The sequence below is a fragment of the Toxotes jaculatrix genome, chromosome 9 (assembly GCF_017976425.1).
Source record: "Toxotes jaculatrix isolate fToxJac2 chromosome 9, fToxJac2.pri, whole genome shotgun sequence".
NCBI lineage: Eukaryota > Metazoa > Chordata > Actinopteri > Toxotidae > Toxotes > Toxotes jaculatrix.
In genome coordinates this window covers 14,542,476-14,568,989 of record NC_054402.1, presented here as the reverse complement: position 1 = coordinate 14,568,989, position 26,514 = coordinate 14,542,476, and the positions used below count along the sequence as shown (strand labels likewise).

Here is a 26,514-nt window from a genome sequence, read left to right as displayed (position 1 = left end):
GCTGTCAGCTCATTTACATCAAAGGAACAACTATATTATGCTTATATTTAATACTTTTGTTTGTTTTCACATGATAAATAAATTCATATGGTCCTATCTTTAATGACCATGTTATATTGTTATATTGTGAGCCGAAGCCACCTGCTGGGGAAGAACAGCGACCGACAGAGGGGGTTTACAGACACACACACACACACACACACACACACACACACACACACACACACACCGACGGGGGTTTCAGTTTGCAGCGGTGACGCACTGTGAGCTCACTGAGCCAGTGTTTAGACTTGTCTTTTTTTTTTTACGCACACATACACACAGGCAGAGGGAGAGAGAGAGAGAGAGAAAGAGAGAGAGGGGGGAACCTCGTGAACCGGCTTTGTGGTTTTCATCCATCCTCAAGCGTTTTTTAATTACACCTATCAACTGACTGCACAACAGCGGATGATGCTCGCTTCTGAACACTGATTTCAACCATATTTATTCACCAAACCGGTACGTCTCATAACTTTTTTTTTTTAACCTCGTAGTAACAGTCTGAATGACTGCTGAAGCCGGTAGTTTAGTTATGTCAGTCACTGCCAACTCGTGTGGAGCTTTTCTCACCGCAAAGCCTGTCCGACCGTCTTGACCACTTTTACGCACGGCGGTAATGTGTTCATATGACTTCGTCCACCCTATGGGGCACGGTATGGCAAACACTGGTGCCTATATTACTTTTGGACGGAAAGAAGTTCCCGCTCTTTGTTTCAACGGGTTTTATGGCTCAAAACCTTAAAGATTTTACAAATGGATGAACAAATGGAGTTATTTGCCTGTTGTTGCCGTGGCAGTGTCTTGTGGAAGCTTTGTGGCTGGTCATTTTATTTATCTCTTATATCCTAGGTTTCAAAGTACAGGCTTCGCCTTATGCTGCGATGTTCGTACAGTGACTAAAAGTTTACGATAGTGTGTATAGATAATTTACCAACCCCTGGATTTGCTAATGTAATGGATTATTCTCGTTATTCTGCCATAATAAAGCGAACACCTGTAATTCGGTTAATTTATTGGATTTATAATAACCACAGGAACCACAGCGTGTCTGCTGTCTAATGACAGAGTGAGCGCATGCTTGGCGCACTGTCATGGGTACGTGATGACATCACTGGTAGTCTGACCCTCCTCCTCTCTTTTTAATGAAGTGAACAGTCTATGTTCCGCCTCTGCTCTTTTCATATTGTATCTTTATTATTATATATATTATTATTTATTATATATGGATGAGACACGTCAAAGCCAGCTGATCAGTTCAAGCCATCTTATATTAGTCACAACAAAAGGCTTACTTACTGTAAAAGCATGTTGCATAGGTATAAACATATAGACAAAACTAAAAATGTGTTAGTATACAGGCTTAATATTAACATAAGCGTCTCACAAATTTTTATTTCTGTTACACTGTCTGTTTGCTTCAGTAACTGCACGTTGTAAGTAGTGTTTTATTGCCGGGACATACTACACCATACTGCTGAGGTTTTGGCAGGATGTACTGCTGCGTAATGAGCACAAGCACTTACACAAGCACCAAGATGAGACTGTCATTTTTGGCAGAGGGCTTCCATTGTCTGAGTCCAAATTCCTGCACGCTTGTAACAATAAGAGGCTCTCGTTCGACTCCTCTCACACACAACCACAGTGTGTGCACACACCAGGCAATGTACAGTTTCACTGGTACATCACTATGTTGTTATGATGTACATGTTTTAAGGAAGAATTTTACAGGATTTAGAGAGTTTACTCATCAGTTCTGTCTTGTCGCAGCACAATTGAACAGAGAGTTCAATGTACGCCTCACAAAGCATTTTAAACATCTCATATCTCCTATTTCGGACAAACTTCCTGTTTCTCGTCAAGTCCTTTCACCCCTTCTTGAGGGGGAAAAAAAGATGATGTATGTGTGGGTGGTGAGATGTAAAAATCTATCCCAGGGTTTCTCGTGGTTAGGCCAAAGAATGTTTTAATGAATTTACTGTGAAGAATAATTTTTTTGGCAATTCCTTTTATACATTGGCTCTGCAAATATATAATTTCTTTGTTTATCACAAAAGTGGTGTTGGAGGGGAGCAGAGAGGAGAAGGCTTGATGCGAAAGTCCTTTCAAGTCCACAAACTCACTTAAAAGCAGCCAGTGAACATATATTGTTGAACTTGTCTGGAAAGCCCAGAGCTGTTTATGGCTGCTGCCACCGGCTAGACCAGGTTTCAGCCAGCAAATATGTTTTTCAAAGATTATAGTTTATTTTCTTCGAGCAACAGTAAAACAGCACAATGGTATCATTATAGTCACAAAAGTATATTGGTCTTACTTGAAAATAACTACATAGGTCAGTTTGCATGATTCCACAGATTTGCGAAAGGACAATAATGTGCTAGGAGCCTTTAGATTATATTTTCACTATTGCACAGTTTTGAGTTTTTGAGATAGTTATATATGTTTCACAGTTGAGAGATTTCAAGACAGGATTTTAACATGTTTTTAACCTGCCACAAAATAACACACAGCTGAGTTATCATGTCGAGGCAGGTCTGGTAGATGTGCAACTTTTTGGTAGAAACTCACATTTTGTTTTGTCCATCGTACTGTGTGCTCAGCTGATGTTACAATAAACTGCAGCAAGGCTAACACCTGTAATTATATATACACACACACTCTAACACCTTAATTAGGAGTTGGTGAATGTGGATCCATCCTGAGCCTAATTTAACCCCAATTTTATGCTCTACCCCACCCAACATTTACCGTACACTGTACATATTTCAGGTTTTGGGAAGAAGGAATGATGACAGGATGAGAAAGGGTAGAGAAAGAGGAAGAAAAGACAAAAGAGGAAGATGGAGTTAGGACGATGGACACAGAGTGAGAAAGGCATAAATAATGAAGACAGAAAGACAGAAGTGTGTCTGTTGTAGTTTGGAGCTGATAACAAGATTATCAGGGTAATTTCAGATATACTGATGCACTGTTTCAGCTCTGTTGGAATGTGTGTGTATGTGGAAGTCAAAGACTCTGCTAAGCTTTAATTAGCCCATCAATCCTGTCATCCGTCTGTCCATCCGTTCAAACGGAGTAGTTGGGAATGCCGGCCAACGCTCTTCAGTCCCCCGTGCCCAATGTCAGCCAGGAAAGTCTGTGCCAAAGAAATTCCCACTGCACTGTCCGCAGATCCCGGTCCAAGCTGGCTCGGTGCTCCGCACACAGAGATTGGTGGAGGATGGGATAATTACAGGGGGGCCTAGACACAAAAACCTGAAAAGATGCTGGAACAAGCTTGCAAACGCACACTCCCCTGCTGACACTGACATACACTTAGAGTACACATGTACGTATACACCCAGGCTTAATTCTAAGTTATGCCTTAATGGGAAAGCAGTATCCTGTTTACCATTTTTCCTGCCTTGTCTCTGCATACTTTCCACACACTGTGTTGCTTCTGTATTTGTCTGCTTATCTGCTGCACTCTCATATTTGTAGAGTAAGTGAGCAAACTGCAAGTCATGCTGCAGAGGGTTCCCATCAGTGGAGCTCATTCTTTTGAAAGTCAGGACGTTGAAAAGAGTCACTTCCCGGATGTCTCTGCTCGTTTGTGTCTGAAGTTTACAAAGACATGCTCGCTGTGGTGTCATATTTTATCCCAAGCTCTTTGATTTTCCTGTTAATAGTATTTTCCGAACCAGCTAGTGCTAGAAGAAAAAATACTGTGACAGTTAAAACCTTAAGGCATGTAGGATATATTACATCAAATTACTCTTAAAAAATTATGGATTATGTAATGAGGCAGTTACACAGGGGTGAATAAAAACTAAGAAATTCTTGTACTTTACTTGAGGGGACTGCAGCTCACAGTTATTGTAATTATTGATTAACCTGTTAGTTATTTATCAGTTTAACCTATTAAATGTTTAAAAATGTGAGTCCACAGTTGTTTCATCGCCACAGTCCAAAACCTCAAGCTACTCAATTTATTGTCATATTTAAAAACTGAAAACATCAAATCCTCACATTTGAAAATCTAAAACCAGAGAATGTTGAACATTTTTGTTTTAAGGAAATGACTGAAATGATAATCCATTATCAAACCAGTTGTTGATTAATTTTCTGTTGATTTAATAATCAATTAACTGTCATAGCCCTATTGTTTCCATTTTATTCCATTTTCTGCTTCTACTTCACTTGATTTCAATATACTCCATTCATTTAATTGTTTTATTGATTAAACTACCCAACAGTAAATGAAGCAGTTAGAATCCACTCTGACTCAACCAGTTACATCATTAAAGTACAATATATTAATTACTTTTGATACTATAAGTACATGAGTAGTTTGTAGTATCACTTAGTTTTTGAATGCAGGACCTTTACTTTTATCTTTATAGCTTAGTATTGCAAGTTTTACCTAAAAAAACAAAGTGGATTCCTCCACCACTGCTCATACATTATACTGAAACACAGTATTTGTAATGTGGTTTGTACCTTGAATGGCTGCTCAGTCACATTTCATGAGATTTGGTTCAGTCAGGACAAAAGCAGACAGCTGTAATCTCGCCCTGCTTGGCCAGAGTTCGCGACCTTTCCCCTCTGTCTCCTCCATCTGCCCTGTCACTCCCTACTGTATGCTGTTTAATGACACAGTCTTAAAAATAAAAACTTTAAGAAAAGAGGAAAAAGAGACTGCAGACATTCGCTACCCCACAAGTCGGCTCTGGGGGAGGAAATCTGAAAGCGACCACAATCTGCTAGCTGAACTCGCCAGTAACCAGTCGCTGGCCTTCAGTTGCCAGAGCAAATCACACACTAGCATGTCCGGGTCGATCTCTTTGTGACGAGGCACAAGTGAGTGACTGTGTGTGTGTGTGTGTGTCATGCTTTGGAGAGGATCCACACAATCCCTCATGTGAGGAGTGCTACAGACATGCCCCGTTTCAAAACAACCGCTGAGTAATGACAATGTAGCCAACAAAGCAGGAAATTGAAACCTCTCGTCTGTAGCAGCACTTTTATAGAGATATTGAATAGAACTCAAAACACGGCATATTTAGATCCATAAATATATGTGGATGTGAGTGTGCGTGTCTGTGGTTGGGTTTGCATGTTGGGGGCAAACTGCAGGGTTGCAAAATCATGGTTTGCTTGCTTATCTGCTGATATTTTTTTTCCACCTTCGTCCATTGAAATTTATAAGGAACTGCTTTCACATATGTACAGATGATTGCAGTACATTCAGTACACATATGGAGTTGTTTAACATTTTTAACATTCCCAGAGGTCTGTTTAAAATTCTCGGTGGCCTCCATTTCTGGCCTCCACCTCTCCTAATAGGGAATGTCTCTCTTTGGACTCACTGACCAACAGTAGACATCCATTAACGTAATAATCTGACATTTTGGTGAATACACGTATTTGCTTCCTTGGTGAGATTGATACCACCGTTCAACATGAAGTTAGGAGATGGTTAACTGTGTCCAAAAGTAAGAAAATCTTCTTAGCAGCACCTCTAAAACTCACTAATTAACACTTTATACCTTGTTTATTTAATATGTACAAGAAACAAAGTGTAAATTGTTGTTTTTTGGTATGTCATCACTAAGAAGACATCTGAAATTTGGCCTCAAACCAAACAGCTCTTTTCAAAACTCACCATTGCTCAGAGGGGGATGAAAATCACATTTTCCTTAGCTGAGCTCAACTTCTGAGACACCGTAGAGTAGATTTTTCCAGTGACTCAAACAGTAATTAACTAAATCCTCTGTATTTGTTCGACAAATAGAGATATCATGTTGAAAGTGTTGTTTTCACACTGCATACACGTTTGTGTGTGTGTGACAATGGAAATTGTTTATTATAGTCTGCATGTACGCTGCTGACTTTAATATAGGCCTGGTATGTGTATGGGTTGTGAATTATAACTTAAGCTGTTAGAACATAAGGAGTTGATTTACATCCTTTGTTAATGATGGTGGTGATGTAAGGGAAAATACCAGATTCTGAAAAACACCTAGTCTCACTCATATTTTTGCAACTCTGATTGCCCTGTGTTCGGCCTTTGTCACCTCAAACCCTGAAAATAAAGAATTAAAGCAGACCTTGGATTCTTGCAGGGTTGTTATGTAGCCAGAATGGGTTTGTGGGTGGCTTCTGGTGGGTTAAAGTAATAGCAAAGTGTCCGTGTCTCCTAGTGAAAAACACTTCTTTTTTTAGAATTAACACAATTCAGGTTTGTGTGCAATGAAGTGGGCATTACAATTTCAAATGGATGAAAAACAAAATGGTCTTAAATACTTCCAAATTTTCCAGGCAACTGAAAAAAACTCAAAAATTTCATGCCACCACTTAAGCAACAGAGCAATTGCTAGGAAAACAACTTTAGTGGGGATCATGCCTAGAGCATTTGAATTTATGTCTTTCCCATAAGATGTGGCATTTGTTTCTAATGAACAAAAGGAAAGGAAACAATTCTGTTGAGTTTTCTTTGTATGCTTATGAATTTATGGTCATTGTTGGCATCAGGGCAGAGCAGAATCACCCTGCTGCATTGTGGGACGTCAGGTTGCAGCAGTGGTATTACTCTGGAACTGAGCTGGAAACGAGCTGAGCACCTTAGTGCTCGGCCTGTTCCTCCTCTCCCCCTCCCCCTCCGCTCTGTCTGGTCAGCTCAACCTCTCTTGTTCCAACTTAGCGATGTCTGAAGGACAGCATGCAGCATGGACACAGGAGAGGCCCGTTAAGTTTCTGCTGGTGTACAGTTCCACTGGAAAACATGACGACTGGCATCACGTCAACCCAAGGACAGAGAGGAGGAATGACGGACACGAAAAGGCCATGAGAGAAATGCATCCGCAGACGTGTGGAGAGGCGACACCTGCACAGTTATCAGACACGCTCCCCATAATGAGACATTGTCTGAGCTCTAACGTAGAAAGTGTTGGCGTAAATCAGCCTTTCATTTGCCGATAATGGGCACCTCCATTAAGTCAAACAGAGGGTATGGTTGTCCCGATCACGTCGTTGTCATACACGTGCACATTATCTCTCGGTCCACGAAATGTCTGATGGATAATGGAGTATAATTACCTTAAACCTTTTTTTTGCCGGCTCAGTTCTTTTCTATTGTATTTCATTCCCCCAGCCGGAAGATAATTCTCATGTGCATCACAACGAGGTGTTTCCCAAGGCTGGACACACTTTGTGACCTAATTGGGTTAATAAGTAGGCATTATCAGCGCGGGAACTTGGAGGTTGATTTTTTTTTTTTTTTATGAGGCCTTTCCACCTCATGATGGACAGGGAAAATCCATGTCTTTTGAAGTGCTTCAAAAAAGGCCGAGGTTTTTCATCAGCCACTTTTGAATCACCAAAGGTGCACTCAGTGTCCTTTAATCAAGGCTAAATCTCAGCATTACGGACAAAATCAAATAAAATCTTTAGAGTATAATGTCACTGCTCAGTGAAGATCATGTAGAGCTTCTCCAAAATGTATTCAATGTTAGAACTCTGTAGGAATCGAGAAAAACAACCTTGTTTCAAGTTTGATGACAGTGCATTTCTGGCGTAATCTAATGGATTTTTAAAGGGTTTATGAGCCTAAGACAAAGGAGGATTTCTCAACTTGTAGAGGAGCAAGTAATCCTTTGAACTTATCTGTCTTTCTCTCATAATGCATCCCTAGACCTACAGAGCAAAGGGCTGAAATCTGAAGATATTTAAAGCAAGTAGTGAGTTAGAAAAGGGCGATGATTCTGACTGTTATCATAGTTCATATAGCTAAATATTTTCAGGACAAGATAAGCAAGAAAATGTTAGTACTTGGCTGGCTTTTTGAACAACAAAGAAGCAAAAACTGGCCTGGCCTGGTCTATGGTCAGGCCAAACCTAAAGTAAAGCTACATGAGATTATTATTTAACTTTTTATAACGTTTTACTGCAGCTTTGATCATTTAGCCTTTGATGAAAAAAGCCTGAAAGCCAGTTGAAGTAAACAACTGCTCTTACGACACTAAATTTGACATACTCCATTCAGAGCAAAATTTATGTTATGAGGTAGTGAATACTTTACCTTTCAGTGACCACAAATCTTATTGAAGCACATGGCCGAATACTTCCTCCAATGCATTTTGGTTACAGTCAAGCAAGTAAAACTATTCAGGCTTCAAGAAAGGTTAAGGTGATGTACTTAGTTTGTCCAAGTGTCCACTTTGCAGCAGCCCTTTTGCTGTACACTGAAGCTGTCAATGGACTGCTTATTGCCTGCACTGCTGCTTCACTCTTATGCTTGCAAATACTGCTGCTGCTATACATAGCATTTTATAAGCCTTAGCATCCACCTATGGCCTCAGATTCCAGGTGTCCTTGAGGGGAAGTTTATTATTGTCACACCCCAGTCTCTGCTATGCTGAGTTCAGTGTAAACTTGCAGTTACTGGCAAGGTGAGAACCTACATGCAGTACGTATCTACATCTGTTGAGTTATTTTCCCCGTTGTTCAGAGGAGTCTTTGACTAAAGAAACTTTAAATCTGTTGTTTCAAGCTTGTCTTGCCTCAGGACAGTCATTAAGTCATCATCAGTACATATATTAACACCAATTCAGTTTTTTCCCCACAAAATAAAACGAGACTGTGCCTGAAAACCCAAGTTAATTAAGATTAAGTGTGGAACTACAATAAGAAAGGGCAGTTTCTTAAAACCCAACGACAGGATGAAAAGAATTCAAACTGCTATTAAAAGTAATTCAGGCTTTTTTAGACTACAAAAACACTTATTTTACAACATGGTATGCTATAAGGGCTATTAATAACAAGAACATGGTAATAAAACAGTTGCTTTGCTGGAAAGATTTTTTTTTTTTTAGCTAGGCTGTATTGTTTGTTAACTCCCTATTAAAAGAAATCAAAACCAAACCATACATCCGCTACTCCCTCTGCAGAGACCCACTCACTCACAACAACCCACTGTCCACCATTTGACTGTAACCCACCAGCTGGGAACCATTACTTTATCAGTTTAGTCTGGTGTTGGACTTCCTAGTGGCTGAAATTCTTGTTGTAGCATTGTCATTCACATCAAAATGAATTCCTTGAATGTAACAGCAGAGCAACATATTATTTTTAAAACTCAGCCGGCTGTGAAGAGATCACTTTTTGAAATCCGGTTTATCTGGCTCAATTAACTAAGCCAAGGAGTTTCAACGTTTACTAGACCACGGAGTCTACCGTGCATTTTAGCATTTTGGTCTTCCTAGACAGAAAAACAAACCAGAGGTCTCAATTACACACTGAATACAAGAATCCTATTTCAAGTCACAACCAGGCAGTACAGCCATTGACTCAGCAGGTGAAGGTGGAGGTGATATAGGTCTTCCAACTTAAACATGGAAGATATATAAGCATGATTGAAATGTATTTTTGCGTCTTTAGACTTGACACTAAAATACACTGTGGCATTAAAAATAAAAGGAAGTCTCATGTCTAACCGGAATTCTTTGTACATGACAAATACCGCTCATTATTCAGAAGCCAGTAATGTGGTGGCTGGACCCTGCTTCACCCTTGATCTTTCCTGCTGCTCAGTCACCTCAAACTGAAAGGCAAGGAGTTCCACTCATTCTTGTGTTTCCTCTTTTGTGGTTCCTTCCTTCCTTCAAAGCTTCATCCAGTAGGATTTCTCAACTCAGCTGCTGCATGACATCAAGAAGCCAGAAAAAGCTCTCAAGCACATTAGCTGCGACTCTAGTCCTTGCCCCAAAAACCACCACAGAATAGAATAATGTCCATGTTTTTGTCATACCTCCGCCATGACTTCTTTATTATTGCTATTTTTAGGTCCCCTGAACAACACAGAAAATGTGACTGGTCATCTGATGTTGTCGCGACTTGTTATTTGAATGTGTCAAACAACAGCAGTGAGGGTTTTGGGTAATTACTGTTTTATACAGTTTAGGAAAAGTCGTCACGCTCCTCTCCCTTTCCTTTGAGGTGTTTTTGAATTTTGATCCTGTTTTGTTGTTTTTGTCCATTCACATAAAATGGTGAAGGCATCGTGGGTGTTGGTGTCTTTTGGCTTCTTTGTTGTGTACGCTGGGGTATTCTGAGAAGTGTTAATGTTATATCCTCCACTCTCGTCTTCCCATCCCTCTTTGTCTTTCTTCCTTTCTTTCATTCTTTCTTTCTTTCCTCCTCTTGCTTGTTCAACCCACACATCCGACAGCAGCCTCCAAGCCAAAGCGCAGCAGGCGTGAAGCAAGCCAGGTTATGAAAAAGGAAACATGCAAACAATAAAATGCAATTACAGGATTGACAGCTCAGACAGGCTAGCAAGGACAGAAAGGGCACGTGGAAGAAAAGTATGAGAGTTCAAGGAAGCAAGACATAAAAGTTACAGCACACAGACAACACAACTCTGATTTCCTTGACTGGGATTATGTAAAGTCTGTATTGAAAGGTGTTTTAAGGCAGTCGTTCTCACATTTTCAGGCCTTAAAATGTAGCTATATCTATTTAATGGGCTCTCAAGTACAACATACATAATGTTTGTGGCCAGTTCAGCTAAAGGGTGATTTCTCCTTTACTTCCACTTCATACAGCAACTATCAGTATGTGAGCAGTAATCGATACAATGCAGTTATCTACCATAAACACCACTGACCTTGGAGAAATATAGTGTTTTAGTGGGTAGATTGTTTTACCTTTTGAGAGAGCCAGACTAACTGTTTCCGGTCTGTATGCTAAGCTAAGCTAATCGTCTGCTGGCTGTACCTTCATTTTCAAAAGATAGATATGAGATTGGTATTGGTACTCTAATCTATCTCGAACCAAGAGAGCCATTAAGAATATATCCCATAATGTCAAAACTATTCCCTTGAGTAATTCTGCATTGCCGTGAGTCTGAGTCCGACTTTGTTTGGGATACCGGAAAAGGGTGGGTATTTGAGACGGACAAGGCCACGCGTGGACACAGGGGCAGTCATGTGCCTGTAGGTCCAGTGGAAGTCCCACGTGTGGCGGTCACTTCTGTAGTGGGTTTGTGGGGAAAACCTCAGACAAACTGGATTTAAATGCAGATGCATCACATGCAGACAGTGTTGGCTTGGAGTTGCCTGGCTGTGAATGGCTGACTTCTGAGAGCAGTGGTCAGACAGCGGGCACGTTTTGAACATCCTTTTTGGACATGCTTTCTCATGCATTTTGTTTTTCTATCACATTTTCACTGCATGTGTTTCCTGGTGCACACACTTGTTGTTCTTTTCCTGCAGATTGTCAGCAGGTATATAGATGGTATAAATAGAAGAATGAATTTTCTTTAATGAAATTTAACTGTAACTGTAGTTTTAGTAGTGCTCTAATCCAGTAAGAAAAAGAGAAGGAGAAAAATAAGTTTGAGCAGAGGCTTTTGTGTCCCGTAGTTGAACGAACTAACCTTTTCAAACAGGTTCAATATGAAGACAGTCTGACCTGACATGTATCTGGTTTTCCAATAGAATTACCTTCCCTGACCTCTCCATCAGAGGTCTCATTTCAACTCACACTGACCTCACTGTGTATTAAGATCTCAATCCAACCATTGAAAATCAGTGTGCTTCTGTATAGCGATGATTTCGGGTTATATTCGTTCATCACACCGTAAATCAGCTTCACCTTTCTCTGGCTCTGCTGGACTTTAAGTACAGTTGTTTCAGTGACTGCACTTCTCGAGGTCAAGTGAGGTTCTCTGTGGAAAGCTAACATTCCTCAACCCCTCTAACCCGGTCCAATTTGTTACTTGACACTTTCCAAAAAAAGAGGTACTTAATTGTAGGTCCCATTTTTGTTTTGCTCTCTCTATCATTGTCGTTTTATTGATCGTTTTTTTTTTTTTTCAGCTGTGTGTGATTGTGTGTTGTGTGTCTAAAAGGATGTTTGTACATGTGTATAAATGTATATGTATGTGCGCATGTGTGACTTGTAATTAGCCTCTTGCTCTGGTCTGTATGGCATTTTAACAAATGCTTCTATATATATCATGCTATCAGGCTGAAGTTTTAGCAATCTCCCTCCCTGCCACTTTCTCCTCTTTCCACCTCCCCCCTTCTCTCTCTCCTTCTCTTCTCTTCCTCCATAACTCGATCAGCTCTTGCCCTTCAGCCTTGTGTTGTTTTTTCAAACTAGTGGTTTTTCTGTCCTCGCTTTATCTTTCTCTTCCTCCCTGAAATTATGCTTCAGAAGCCTGTCATTGGCATGAGGGCCTCGCCGGACCAAAATCATAAACTCGTTACATTTTTTATTTTCTTGTTTGTATAAGGCACAGCTTGGTGTTGGTTGGATGGTTTTGGCATTCCAGATGTGTGTGTACATATGTCTATGTGCCTGTGTGTGTCACCTGCACGGACAGGTATCTTTATAAATGAACACGCAGATAATGTGCACAATGACCATGACTACACAGTTACAGCACATATACAGCGGGGATGTGCTGTATAGCCGTATGTGCTGTGGGCTCCTGTGTGTGCATGTGTGTGTGCTGACCACACACAGCAAGAGAATGAATGGGTTTGAGAGGGAGAAGTGTTTATTTGCTTGCTAACTAATTATGTTTTGCTGTGTGGTCAAAGGTGAAGAGTTGCATTAAAGCAGCCTCACCCCATCACACACACATACAGCACACTCCCACACACACTCATTCTTGTGCCCACACTCACTGTTTTAGCTGTGATAGAAGGGGCATGTCCTAAGGACGTCAGGGGTGTGTCTGTGGTCAGAGTGACAGTATAAGACACAAGCAGGTACACTGAATTCTCCATTCAGCTACGCAGATTTGTGTCTGACTTTTGTGTCACTTGTCTAACTTTTTAGCTGTTCAACTTTTTGGTGTTAACTCACAGTTTGATCTTTGTAAAATCTGAGATTTTTCATTATAATTTTCTAGTTGTGAAAGTCCTGCAGTCATCTTTGAGTTACTTGTCAAAGTTGGACCAAGTACAGCTTTGATCAAGTGTTTGTGGTGATTTTAGGCAGCTGTAAGAAAGTTAGAATAAATTTGAGTTTGGTCCTGACACAGCATTTACAGCAGTGCACACAGCATCCTCACTGAGTTGCCACGGCAACTGTGCCACTCAACTGCAAGTCTGGGGTAAGTATGCTGCTCTGTCTTTCTCCTCTCTCTCACAATTTCTTATGCTGTCTCATATTCTGTCTTTCTTTCACTCAGTTGTAACATCCTTCTCCATACTTTCTCCTCTACTTTTTACATTTGGACTGCCCTGAGTACTCCCAATGTTTTTTCCCCCACATTTTTCTGTTCTTCTCTTTCTCCTCCTTACTCTGTCAGTTTTTTTATTCTCTTCTCTTTTGTTTGACATATCCCAGATGCCTCTTGTTTTTGTGTTTGTTTGTTTTTTTTTTTTGCCTTGGCCAGCGGCTGTTGTACATGTCTGTATTATCAGTTACATTTTTATATTTTTCTCCTCCTGGAGAAAAAAAAAGAGAAAACTTTTTTAACACTGTGCTGTCAATCTTGCAGGATGTGGTGTGCTAATGATTTTTATGTTGTGTGAATCTGTCATGTCTATGATTTTAAAATCTTCACCACAAATAAGCTGGTGTGTGCTGACAGACTGAGGCCCCCAGAGATACTACTAGTCCCATGTGAATTCACAGTCCTGTAATTGTGGCCACATATTGGAGCGCTGCAACAAATTTTGTTGTTTTATTTTGTCAGTTGCTTAATTAATAGAGTGCTGTAGGGCACACAGAGGAAGTAGTGATTACAGCCAGTGATTTTTATGTCACCATGATGCTAGAGCAGTTCAAAAAAACTTTTATGGATAGTCAGTTTTGAAAATGCATTTATTTCATGCATTCATTAAATTCTCACCATGCAAGAAACTGAATCTTAATCTTCAGTGACCTCCACTGCTGCTTTTTTAATGTGACAAAATATCATAGTCATCATGTTTATACACCACAGCAATTTCGGCATGGTGGACTAGTGTCAGTGTCAGGATGCTATAAACAAAGACAATGATGAAAACAAGAATTTCTAATTGATAAGTGGCCTCAGGTTGGATTTCATCCTAGTCCATGACTGGGCAGTATCAGTAATAAATGCCTTCCCAGCCACCTGTTCTATGTGCGTATGAGTGTGTGCATTGCAGGAAGTTAGGTTATTTTAAATGAGCTGTTGTCAAATATTTTCCAACTGTAAATAGCTAACTTTAAACATGACAGCACTGTTTTGCTGTAACACAATATAGAAACTTGTGATAAACAGATCTAAACATATGACACATCAGCATTGATTCAAAATTGTTCTAGTTGACCTTTAGCTTTCACCTTATTTCAAAAAACGTGTTGTTGAGAACACTGAAGAATTGAAGAATTATGAAGACTTAATTTTTCACACTCACCTAAATGTCAGGAAATACTTCCAGGGGTGGCAAATGTCAGGTGTTTTGAAAGTCAACATGTGTTGGCAAATGAATATGTTACATGAATAATTGCTTTAAATGTGCATGTGAGTACCTACAAGCCAGAAATAGCCTCAGACCAGCCCTGGTTCATTCACTTCTGTCCATAAAAAGGTCCTGATTCATGGTAAATGTTATTTACAGCATTTACAACTGCTCCTTACCTCCCTGTCACCAGAGCCTCTGTACTCTGGATAAGTCGCTAAAATGACTCAGGTGTTTTTCGCCATGTGAGCATGTGTGGTTTTGTGTGAGTGTGTGTGCTTATGGACTGAATGTGTGTTTGTGTGTGTGTGTGTGTCACAGAATGAGAAGGATGCCACATGTTGTGATGTTACCAATTATGCTGTGCTGTGATATATGATGGTCATCTGACTTGAAAAACTTTCATGGCACTTAAAAGGTCAACAGAACAGAAAGAAATGGCAAAAGGGAACAAGTAGTAGAAGTAGAAGTAACAGTCTTGAATATTAATGTATATTGCGCACTCATAAACTGTACAATATATGTTGACCTGACCAAATTTTAAAATGTGATTAAGCCATTTTCTTCTCCTGTCTTTTCCAGATCATATGTACATAGAAGAATACATTGAAGAAGATGAGGAACCACCTTTGCTGCTCAGCTCTTGTCCTTCTCACGGTAAATATGTGATTTAAAAAACAAACAAACAAAAAACCAGCTCAGATGTGTGTGAAGGTGTGTCACTCTTTTCATCTAACATTCAGTTTGGCTCCTTGTGGACCAGCTGGCACGTACATCATGATTTACACCATGTGTGCAATTTTACTGCAAGCCACTGACTCATGCGCTTGTATATGTGTGTGTGTGTCTTCCAGGTGTTTGGCTGTGGTGGGACTGCAGCAGTGCAGTGTCGGTGGGGGGAGGGGTGTGTGTGTCTGCAATGTCCTGCAGGCCAGGAGCCTTCCAAGGTGAGACTTGGACTTAATAACAATTTTACACACATTGAAGGATGTTGTTTTGTAAATTATACCTCTGCTATTACAATATCTGTTGCTATTGAGAGTTTTTGTGTACTTTCTAATTAACTTTTTGTCCCCTCTGACGCTACAAATTTTCACCCTGTGTTCCTTAAAGTTTATTTTGAATTTATTTAGTTAGTTATTGCTTCCATAAATCAGTGGTTAGTGATAGCCAATGTGTGACATTGCTTTATAACCAAAGAGGGATTTTTGCCAAGGTGTGTCATGTTACTCTTTTGTTGCAGGTTGTAATTTATGAAGCTGTAGTAGTAGATCACATGTTGTTACTCAAACAACTAAAGTACCATTCATTGGATGGAAGATATTTGTACTTACCTTTGTTGAACAGTGTATGAAGCTGTTTATGTGAAAATATAAGTCGATTTCGTTCCGCCCAACACAGGAACAGGACTTATAATTAAAAGTTGCTCACAGGATGCTTCATGCTCTGCTTTTGCAGCCTCTTTTGCTTGAGTTTAGAAGTATTTTCTGTCTTGCCAGGCTTGTGGGCAGATCCAAAGTCCAACAGAGGAAGTACAATGCAAATTGTGCCCAACTGGAACCTTTTCAGATGCATTCGACTCTGAACTTTGCCGTCCACACGCCTCCTGCAAGCTCCTTGGCCGAAAGACTGTAACCCCTGGCACTGTGACCTCAGATGCCATCTGTGGGGACTGTCTGCCTGGGTAAGGACTGCCAGTCTGTCCCTTTGGTGGCCTACCTGTCTGCTTGTTAATCCACCCATGGTTCAATCCAACTGTAGGCCTGACATGCAAAGGGATTTGCTCCTACATGTGCCTCGTAAACTTTTATTTGTTCTAAATGAAGTCCTTCCATTTTCTCTGGCTTGAGAAAACAAGAAAACACCCACACACACACATACAATACAATACGTCATTCCCCACAATGGGCAGGCAACATCGAGCACCACTGAACATAACATACCACAAGCTAAAACCACTGATTTGCTCTTTCATTGCAAAACGGTCCCTCACTTTTTTCCCCTCTCCGTCTATCTCTCTAATTATGCATTTTTCTCTTCTATCTTTTTCCATTTGCAGGTTTCAATCTGCTGCCACAGAGGAAGCTTCCACCCAAAGTCCCTGTGTGAAAAGTATGCATGCTCCTTGGAAATGTTTTTGCCTTCACATGCTGCAACTCCATCATTCAGTTTACAGTCTCAAAATTAGCTCTTTATTGAGATAATGTATCTGCTCTTACCACCTGCCTCTCTCTCATCTTGTTTTTCTTCTTTCTCTCCTTTCCCTCAGCAGCTTTGCATGTCAGAACAGTTCGCACAGTGGGTAAAGGTCCATCTGCTGCTGCAGGAGGGCCGGTTAACGGTACAGTGGTGCGCAGCGCTGAGGAGAAGACAGCAGAGTATGCTGTTTTCGCTTTGGTGCCCATCTTCTGCGTTATGGGCCTGTTAGGTATCCTCATCTGCAACATCCTGAAGAAGAAAGGATACCGCTGCACGGCCGAGAAGGAGGGAGGGGATGAAGAGACCGCCACACCGCAGAAAGAAGGTGAGAGCGTAGCTGATGAAAATAGGAAAAAAGAGAGTAAAGAAAGAAAATAAAAGGAGAGAAGAAAACGCAAAGCTGAAGAGAGAAATGATAGAAAGTAGCTGGAAGACTGATCATTGAAACTAGCATTTATGTTCAGGTTGTTGTCACGTTCGTCCATAAAAATACCAAATTAGCACACATGCATGCACACGATGTGGTCAAGTGCTGTCAGGAGTCAGGACAAAGCCAAGCCAAGCCCAAAGGGTAGTGTGTCTTTGTGTGCAGCCACAGTGCATGTATCTTTGTGATGTGGCTGCACGCAATCCTACATGGGAGGCTTTTCATCTTTCTGAACTTTGACCCCGCAGGGGTCATTATGTGTCACACATGCTGTGTCGTTCTAGGAATGCACTGTTATTCTTTGTAATTTTCCTACTTGAAAAGGGGAAAAAAAGCATTCCCATCAACTCACTCGCCTTACTGATGTCAGACAGAAACTTGAGTAAACACAGAAAGAAGAAAGAAGAGAGGCGGGGGAGGCCAAAAGAAGAAAGAGAGGTAGAGGGATGTGGATGATATTAATCAAAAGAGAAGTAGATATCAATAACTGGAAAATGTGAGAGTTTAGAGAGAGAAAAAAGAGAGATAAAGAGGGATCAAGCAATAAAACAAGTAAGTTACCACACCCTTTCTCTGTGGTTTGCACAGTCTGAGAGTAATATGAGTGCTCTCAGTTCCTGTCCTTTGTAACAGTGTATCGTTGTATTGTCCTGGAGGGCACTTCATAGACCTAGAAACTGTTTTTTCAGCCTTTGACCCTAATGGAAATATTTTTTTCTCTTTGAGTCACCTATTTACACAACTAGCCTTTGGCAATACTAGCACCTGGTTTGATCTCAACAGGGTTAGGGTTTTCCTATCCTTCTGTATAAAACCTCACCTTTGTACAGGTGACGGTTAAAATCGTCAGGTCACATTGGATATAGTATCTACTGTTGCATTGCTCAGAGAAGCTGTTATAAAACCACTGGACAGGATCCACAATGACGTGTGGACGTCCTGGTATGATTCCACATATGTCATTGTGATAAACTGTGCCCGCTATGAGGTGTTTGGACTAATTTACAATTGCACAAACTCAAAATGCGAGTCATACAAAGGTGCATACATAAGAGTTCACCAAGTTAAATTAACTTATAAATTACACTTACAGCAAATTATTAGTACTACTGTTTATCATGCCTTATTACTATGCATATGTACTGCACAGTCCACTGTAGCTAAGGGACTTGTTTCCAGACTCATCTGCATACGTACATACTGTTTTAAGCAGGTATTACACTCCACTGCTAAATATCCAGGGAGTTTGTATGTATCAGTTTCACTCCGCTGCAGCAGACAGACAGAGTACATGGCTGGCAGTTACTGTCATTTGGTGTGTACGCATCAACAGATTTAAAGGCTAAGTTGGCTTTCCCTTCAATCACCTGATGGTGCGAGGCTCAGAGGAAAGCTGTGTGACAGGACGCAGAGCCATACGTACCGCAAGGCATCATGAGCGTCAGAGCACAGCTGCTGCCTCAACAGATCAGAACCTCTGACTTCTTGACGTTTGCACAACACCTGTGGCTTTGGACAACTTACTGTAGCTGTCAAGGTTTAAAACTTTGAGTTTAGTAGTTAAATAAAAAACAATTACTTCAAAGATGCTAATGTTCACAGTAATATCCACCTTTGCACATGATAATGCTGGTGGGCAGGAGTAACTTAACACTTGCATAATTTAACTCTTCACTAAAAGAAATGACACCAGCATAGCAGCTATAGATGTTTTGCATCAAATGGCTCATTGGTAGCTCAGGGCTGTTGATTACAGGGAGAGTGTTATTCTTTTTCTTCCAGCTCCTGGATTTTTTTTTTTTTTCATTTCTTCTATTCCTACCACTTCAGCCACAACCACCAACATAATTTGTGTGTTTGATGCTTCTTGGTACAACACAGCAACAGTCTTTCTGTCAGTGATCTCTGCCTTTTGTTTTCAGCGTTGCCTTGGTCTCTTCCTCTCACTTTGTTGTGAAACTTAAGACGTCCCTGCACTTAAAGGGAAACTCCCTCAACTCCCCTCCCCCTGCAGCTCTCTTTATGTGTCCTTCTACTCTCCATTCATCCGATTTCTTGGCCCTCCAACACTGCCTCCCTTTCTCATCTAAACGTGACACTATCCATCCATCTCTCCTTTCCCAGCCAGATCAATAATTCAATTGGGTCCTCACTTCATGGTTTATGTCTCCTGTTTCTTCCTCCACTCTCCTTTCCTTCTCTATCCCCTCTCCTTTATTCCTCTTTGGACAGTATGAGTTATATATGAAACCACTTGACTTCACATGGAAAGTTGTTTACCAGTTTATTTGTACACATTGCACACTATGCATTAACAACAGTGCATTTATGAGGTCTTTTGACCATTTTAATAAGCTGAAGCTACAATTTCAACCTCAATGTAAAGTTAAAAGGTAGACAATATCCATATTACAGAGATAGTGTTGTACATTGACCATGGCAAGTGGGATTATTTAAGGACACCTCATCACTTCCTTCACTCTCAGCTCCCCTCTTTCTCTCCTCCTGCACAGCTTTAAGGACTGATGATGCAGTGGTGCAGAGATAAGCTATGAGTGTGTTGCTGTAACAAAGACAGATAAAGGACAAGAGAGAGAAGCATGAGCAGGATGTCAGATGTAGAAGTTAGTAGTTGGTACCGGTTAGTAGACTGCAGGTTGAAAAGTAGGAATAAAATAATGATTCGAGGGTTCAGGAGGCTTTGGGTGCTGCATGGGAAAACTTTCTTTCTCTCCCCCGTCACTCTTGTTGTTATGTAACTATCCTTGTTGCAGTGCGCTGTCTGTCTGCCTGACTTTCTGTCCACTGTAGTCCTGACTGAGCTAAGGTTAGAGGTAAACTTCTTACTCCAGCACTTTTCTCATCATCTCCAGTCAGGGGTAAAACCCATGGGGATGAATTACAGCAAGGCGAGGCTTAGCTTGGCAGGGCTAAAATCAGACTCTGCAGAGATAACTCTGACGATGCAGCGCTACAGACAGAGAAAAGTTAGACTTATTGGAGAGCGCAGCGGCAGAAAAGCTGAAGAAGGGAAACAGAAAGGGCCAGTTTTATAGGCCGATAACACAAAAATGTCACGAGCTGGAGTCAAATCTGCAGCTTTGTGTTTATGGTGCATGAAGCTCAGCCTGCCCAGGCAGAAGGGCAGAGCGAAATGTACAGTTTAATTGCTGCAGCTTTCAGATTCAGATCAGGGCTCATTCATTTGGAGTTTGAGATAAACTTAGATTTTTTTTTATTCTAAAGGTCAAACATCAACTTGAACAAAGTCATCTAAAAACAAGGAGAGCGACTACTCTCAGTATGTGGCTGACACTGAGACACTGAACACATGGGTCGGACTTTGTTGAAGGAATAAATAGAAGAGAATGACGGCCTCACTGTGAAATGGATGCCGTTATCCTCACATAGCAACAGCCACTGTGGAGACAGAGCTATTGTCGTGGCTTAACAACTGCCTAACACTGCTTATGCAAGAAAAGACACACAAATGAAATCTATACAGTCACATTTTGTTCTTTGATTCACAGATACACAAAGTCACCTGGTATTGGGGGACTGGTGCATCACACCACACACATATACACATACAACAACACAAACACACACACACACATACACACAGAGCTCTGTGTGTTTCAACAGTGCTGAATGGAGCGTGATCGCTGACTGAGCTATTCTGGACCCCCCATGTCCTCATTGCTCTCCTCCCAGCTGCCTCTCTATGCCGTGCTATTATGGGATAGTCTGGGGTTGCCATGGAGGCATGTCTATTCTTTGCTGTTCAGTCATCCACATCCATCCCTATCAGTCCCATCGTGTACTGAGGCACAATATCCCAGCGGTGACATGCACAGTGTGAACTGTGCTGGCTCTGCAAGTTGGACAGTGTATCTCCTTATTTAGTCTCTGTCTGACAACTCAGAGTGAAGCTAATGTAAAGGCGATTTAAAGCAGACCCATCTGTTAGTAGTGTGCAATCTATCTTCATATACAATAAATGCCCCGAACAGGATGAATATATACTCAGTTGCCAGTTTATTAGGTACACCTAGCTAAAATTAATATAATAAATCCCACCTTCATGAAAGTTATAATGTTCAGTTTTTATTGAAATGGTTTCAGAGAGGTGTTGATTTAACTTTAAGATTATTTTTGTGGCAGCAGTTTGTGGTGCTGTTGAATTGTAGTGCGTTATACTGACAGGTGCTTCTGTTATTTTGTGCAACCTGTTTATGACAGTAGGCTACATAACAGAAACACCTCTCTGTTGTATTATCAATGTATTAATAATTAATATTGTGTGTAGTTACATGGGGAGAAATTCACTGAATCTAGAATCTAGAACCTAAAATGGTAACATACAGGAAAATTGATGGTAATTTTCTGTCTTTGTCTCATTCGCTTGTTTTAGGAAACAACTGTCCCTACATATCTGATGACCTGAATGAAGACACCATCAGTGTTCTGGTTCGCCTCATCACAGAAAAGAAAGGTACCTGTCAAACCAACACTAAGGTCGCTTATGAGCAAGTGGTCAGAGTCATTTCATCCCTTGTGGCCTTAGAGGGGAGCACGAGTCCACACTGTCGTCACAGTATATCACACACAGCTAAAGAAGTGTCTCCATTGCTGCCTACTCAGCAAACTGGAAACAAATGTTTCCAGTGTTTATAAATGACAAAGCAAAACATATGCTTCTGCTGGGTATTACAGTAAGTTTCCTACATCAGTTCTAAGGAAATTTGACAGCATAGCACAAACTGTGAATCCTTTAATGATTTCAGTGTAACTTTACCCAATTAACCACCAATAATTACAAAGATTAATGTTATTTGTACATGTCTAATGTGATTTAAACCCACATTCCTGCAATTTACAGTATTAACTGGAACCAAATATATATATTTTCTACTGTCACTGTAGTCGACATAAGGACTGATTGAGTGTTTGTGTGTGTTTCAGAAAATGCTGCTGCACTGGAGGAACTGCTGCTAGAGTACGAGAGCAAACAGATGACCTTGAGCAAAGGCTCCTCAATCAAGTATGTGGCCACACACATGCACGCTCACACACAAATCATCATATGCTTTTGCTTAGTCATGGTTCTCAAGGCCTCGTTTAAAATGAAGGCAAGGAGGGTTTGGGGGTGAGCAAGGCAAGGAAAAATTTGGAGGGAGGCTCTTGCCGAGAGGCTCTAAAAAAATGGCAGAATGTTAAGAACAACAGAGGGAGAAAAAAAAACTTGCCTATGGTTATTAGTTTCTTTTCAGAGATGACAACAGTGCACATTTAAATGCACTTGATTCACATTTAAATGTGAATCAAGGAAATATAACATAACCTGACCAAATGTCCCTGTAGATATTCTTTATATAAGAATATCTACAGGGATTCATTTTAGCTTTTTCCGCTTCAACAGGTTTTCTTTCTTAAGGTTTTCTTTCTCATGCAAATTCATCTTTTGGTTAATGGTTAGTTTTCATTCACCAAGGTTAGGTTTGATTGGATTATAATTCTTTACTACTGTATGCCTCCAATGGCTGTTCAGTCCTCATACATTTCAATAATGTATGAAAGTTATATATATTTTTTTACCTCTTCTATTAACATAAAGTTAAGTACAGCATTCAAAAATCAGCTCCAAGTAGCACACATCAGGCCATTAACCTGCCTCTCTCCCACATGTCTGAACTGAATGTCTCACATGGTTGAAACCGCTGTGTGTTGAGTCATGAGGTTTAAACACTCAGTCTGTCACTAAGCTCACTGGCTGTCACATAGCTTGAAGTCACACAATTTACACAACCAAGTGTAGTTGCGGTTGGGGTGTGGGTTGCATGTTGCTGTCATTAAATTTGCTCCAGCAATCAGAAGTTAATCTAAGAAGCCCAGTAACATACTGCTTCATACCACAGGCTTCGCCACTGCACTCAGATGTTTGTTTGACTGCCTGTGAGAAAAGACACAGAGGAATCATTTGCACTCTGTGTTCTCCAGGCAGCTCTCCATTCTGTGCTGCTGCACCCAGCGACCCAACTTCTCTAACAGAGCCATTAAAGTTAAGCTTATCTCTTGATGTTATATGATGGTAACTGGATCCAGTGCACTCCAGTATGTATGCCACATCTACAATAGTGAGAGGTCTCAGGGGCCTCTGGCAGTGTGCTGCTGCTCAATGGGCTGCTGAAACATGTGAGCTTTAGGTTCGAGAACGTTCTCACACTCACACACACACACACGACAAGTTCTGGAAACCTTTTAAATCCTGTGTGTATGCGTGGTGGTAGGTTTTGCAGAGGTTATCTGAGGTCACTACAGGTCACCCACTCACTAGTATAACACAGGACTGCACAGCTGAATTCATCTCCTTTGCTCTGCCTTTCTCTGCACAAAAGAACAATGGTAAGGTAGAAACTAAAGAGCTCGGGGTGAACATTCAGAGAGCGAAACAGTAAGAGATGAAGAGGCAGCATTGCAACCCCACTTTTGACTAACTGCATAAACAGTCTGGACTGACGAGACTAGCATTTGACGAGACAGTAGCAGAAATTTGATAGATGAGGGATCTTGCTTGTGTCTGTGCATATATGCTGTTTTCAGAAATCATGAGCAGTATAGATGATGTTAGATTTATATTATGCTGTACACTAGATGTACATAAAAGATGTTGCCAATTCAAGGTTTAAATCACATGTAACACGTTTATTTGTTTTCCTTTATGTTGTAATCTGCAGGGAAATTCATTTGTCTTGGCTAAACTGAATATAAAAATGCCTGAGTGTTACTAATGTAACTAATCTGTTGTTCACTCTCTCCTCCTCCTGCTCCTCCTCCCAGGTTCCCAATGCTGTCTCCCCTGTCCCCATTCCGCTCACTCCCCAGGCTGTGCCCCCATCAGTCCCACCTCCACACCATCTCTGGCCTCTCTGGCCTGGCCCCCAAACACGGCTACCGATGTTCCCGTTGCGCCCAGAGAAAATGGCCCCCTGTTCTCATACCTCCTCTGGATTCCTTCAAGGATCCCCTGAAGCCCCCTCAGACCCTTATCCTGCCCTCACTGGACGCATCAACTGACCAGCAGAAGAGCCCCCTGCTGGGCGGAGTGTGTGTCGATACCCACCGTACACAAGCTGTTGTGCCAAACAGTGTACAGGAAAAAGTAGAGGGGAATGAAGTGAGGGAGAAGAAGGAGGGAGAGCTGACAGTGTTGTCTGTGGGGAGGTGAGACTCATTCACAGACGTTTCACACCAAAACACACAACTCCAAAAGTGGAATGTATCTAGTACATTTACCCAAGAACTGTTTTTAGGTACAGTTTTGAGGTTGTATTTTAAGTATTTCCATTTTTTACTACTTTGTATTCCTACTGTACTTCATTTCAGAGGCGACTATTGTACTTTTTACTCCTCTACACTTATTTCAGAGCTGTAGTTACTTGTTACTTTGCAGATTATTGGCAGTCATAGGACCAGGATTGCCATGTTCTCTGAGCATGGCATTGATTATGTCTTTTGTCAATTTGCAGATTTCAAGTTGCTCAGATTCCAGAGCAGAAACCTGTCACCATGGAAACCAAGACCTCATCCCAGGAGCAGAGGAACTCCTTTTTTGGTGGGAAACACTTCTCCTCCTCTTCATCATCTGGCATCAGGAGGTAAAATCTTACATTCTTCTGAATTATTACACTGAATTATGTTGTCTGTTTCACTGGGCGAGGAAATTATGTGATAGTATGATAAAGTTAGCTGGAGAGTCTCTTTAAAATGATTTGGGAAAAGAACTGTGCCAACACTCAATGTGATTAGTCAGAGCTGAGTCAGCATTATTACAATAAACATGTAGCCCTGCCTGTTGTGAAAAATTATCAGTGTTACTGTGCTTCATTCTTGGAGAGGAAAATTATGCTTCAAATGAGCCAAAATGAAGACAAATGAGATCAGTGTGCTCTGAAATAGCTTCAATTTAACTTTGCTTGTCAGTGATCATAATAACTTGAAAATCTGGTGTATCTGTTTCACTCCTTTCATCCCTTTCCTCACATGCTCCACGTGTTTCCTCCTTGACATTTTCACTCTCGCTTTCAGGTGAAGAGCAAGACAGACAGACGATGTACGATAACGCTACCTCGCTGAAGATGACCTCATCATCCGCTGATGACTTCCCAGCAGTGAGGGTGTTTTCACACACACAAGTGACAGCACGAAACCATGAGAACCACCTCCTGCTGAAAGAAGTTGTATCTAGTTATGCAATAAGAGCATAACTGTATTTATTATTACATTTAAAAAATATTATATTTTACAGAGGTAACAGATGTACCATCATAGGAGTTCAGAAAGATTTCCTCTCTAGCTTTGAAATGAACAATTAGCAATAACTAACACTAGAAAGAAGGATTAGAGGAAGGAAATGAAAGGAAATTTGGATGATAAACAAAGGCACTCTTAACCTCTGTATTTGTGCTTCCATGTAAAAAAAACAATAGACACAGGGGTAAAACATACTCTACATGCAGACTGACAAATCTACATGAACTCATGCTGACACTGTGGATTGCATAGCTGGCACAGCACGCGAAACTCAAACAGCAGTGAGACTAAAACAAACTCTCATTCGTGCGTTAAAAAGAGGGAAACATCAAGTCAAGCTGTCTGCAACCAAGTACCGTACAAACTAAGAGTATGAAGGTTTTTATTACCAACAGACTTAGCAAATCTGGCTTGTTTGAAATAAAAACCCATCCCATTCTGGGTGATGTAACACTTGATTAAAGACTACAGAAAGTATTATAAAGAAAAATGATAAATTTCAACATAAATTTGACGTTTTAAATATTTTTTATACGTTTAGTGATTTAGCTTCTCTTGCTTCTGCTCACATAGAAACTACAGGTGAGTTGAGGTTTAAACCTTGAAGATGCTGAATGTAGTTTTAACAGGAGGAGCTCACCGTACTCACCGAGTTCACTTGAACTTACTGAACCTTTGAGAGTTTGAAAACATGAATTCAGTAATGTACATCTAATCACACTCAGCAATAATAACATTAGTTACTTTTAAACTCTTAGACTAGATCCAAGTATGTGATCAGGGGCCAAATTTTGTTTTAGAGGGGCCCCTCAATTCTGCATCACAGCATGTGTGGTGACACTGCAGCCCAGTGAGTTATAGGAGGCAATTGTCATTTGGGTCCTGAGGTGGAAAAGTAGACATGTAGTTAAATCTCAGTTTTGTAGAACAGAACATGTAAATTCATGTACATATGTAAATATGGGTGGGTATAGAGAAACGGACCATACCTGGCTTTTATAATTTTAGCAAACAGTATATATGAGGTGATATTAGATCACTTGTAAAGCGAAAGACATCTGCACTGCACCAGTGAGTGACATTTGTAATCCATCAATCAAAAACAGGCAACCT

The 26,514-nt window shown here is 40.7% G+C and overlaps 1 protein-coding gene across 4 annotated transcripts; it reads left to right on the top strand.

The window, feature by feature from the left end:
- Window positions 1-349: 349 nt before the first annotated feature.
- relt (RELT TNF receptor) lies at window positions 350-25,604 on the top strand. Of its 4 annotated transcripts, none has more exons than XM_041047205.1 (11): window positions 350-498; window positions 15,045-15,119; window positions 15,317-15,409; window positions 15,962-16,146; window positions 16,522-16,574; window positions 16,735-16,986; window positions 21,503-21,583; window positions 22,054-22,132; window positions 23,929-24,312; window positions 24,618-24,746; window positions 25,177-25,604. In XM_041047205.1, exons 2-11 carry the CDS (start codon window positions 15,078-15,080, stop codon window positions 25,178-25,180), a joined length of 1,302 nt encoding a protein of 433 aa, XP_040903139.1. In that variant the 5' UTR covers window positions 350-498; window positions 15,045-15,077; the 3' UTR covers window positions 25,181-25,604. The 4 variants fall into 4 exon arrangements, with proteins under 4 accessions (XP_040903139.1, XP_040903136.1, XP_040903138.1 ...); XM_041047202.1 differs by having other exon boundaries at window positions 16,732-16,986; XM_041047203.1 differs by lacking the exon at window positions 350-498 and adding an exon at window positions 12,858-13,141 and having other exon boundaries at window positions 16,732-16,986.
- The last annotated feature ends 910 nt before the right edge of the window (window positions 25,605-26,514 follow it).

Coding starts and splice junctions, on each gene's coding strand:
- relt (XM_041047202.1), top strand. CDS start 15,078: ATGAGGAACCACCTTTGCTGCTCAGCTCTTGTCCTTCTCACG. Junction 15,410..15,961: donor CAGGCCAGGAGCCTTCCAAG/GTGAGACTTGGA, acceptor CTGTCTTGCCAG/GCTTGTGGGCAGATCCAAAG. Junction 22,133..23,928: donor AGCAAAGGCTCCTCAATCAA/GTATGTGGCCAC, acceptor TCCTCCTCCCAG/GTTCCCAATGCTGTCTCCCC.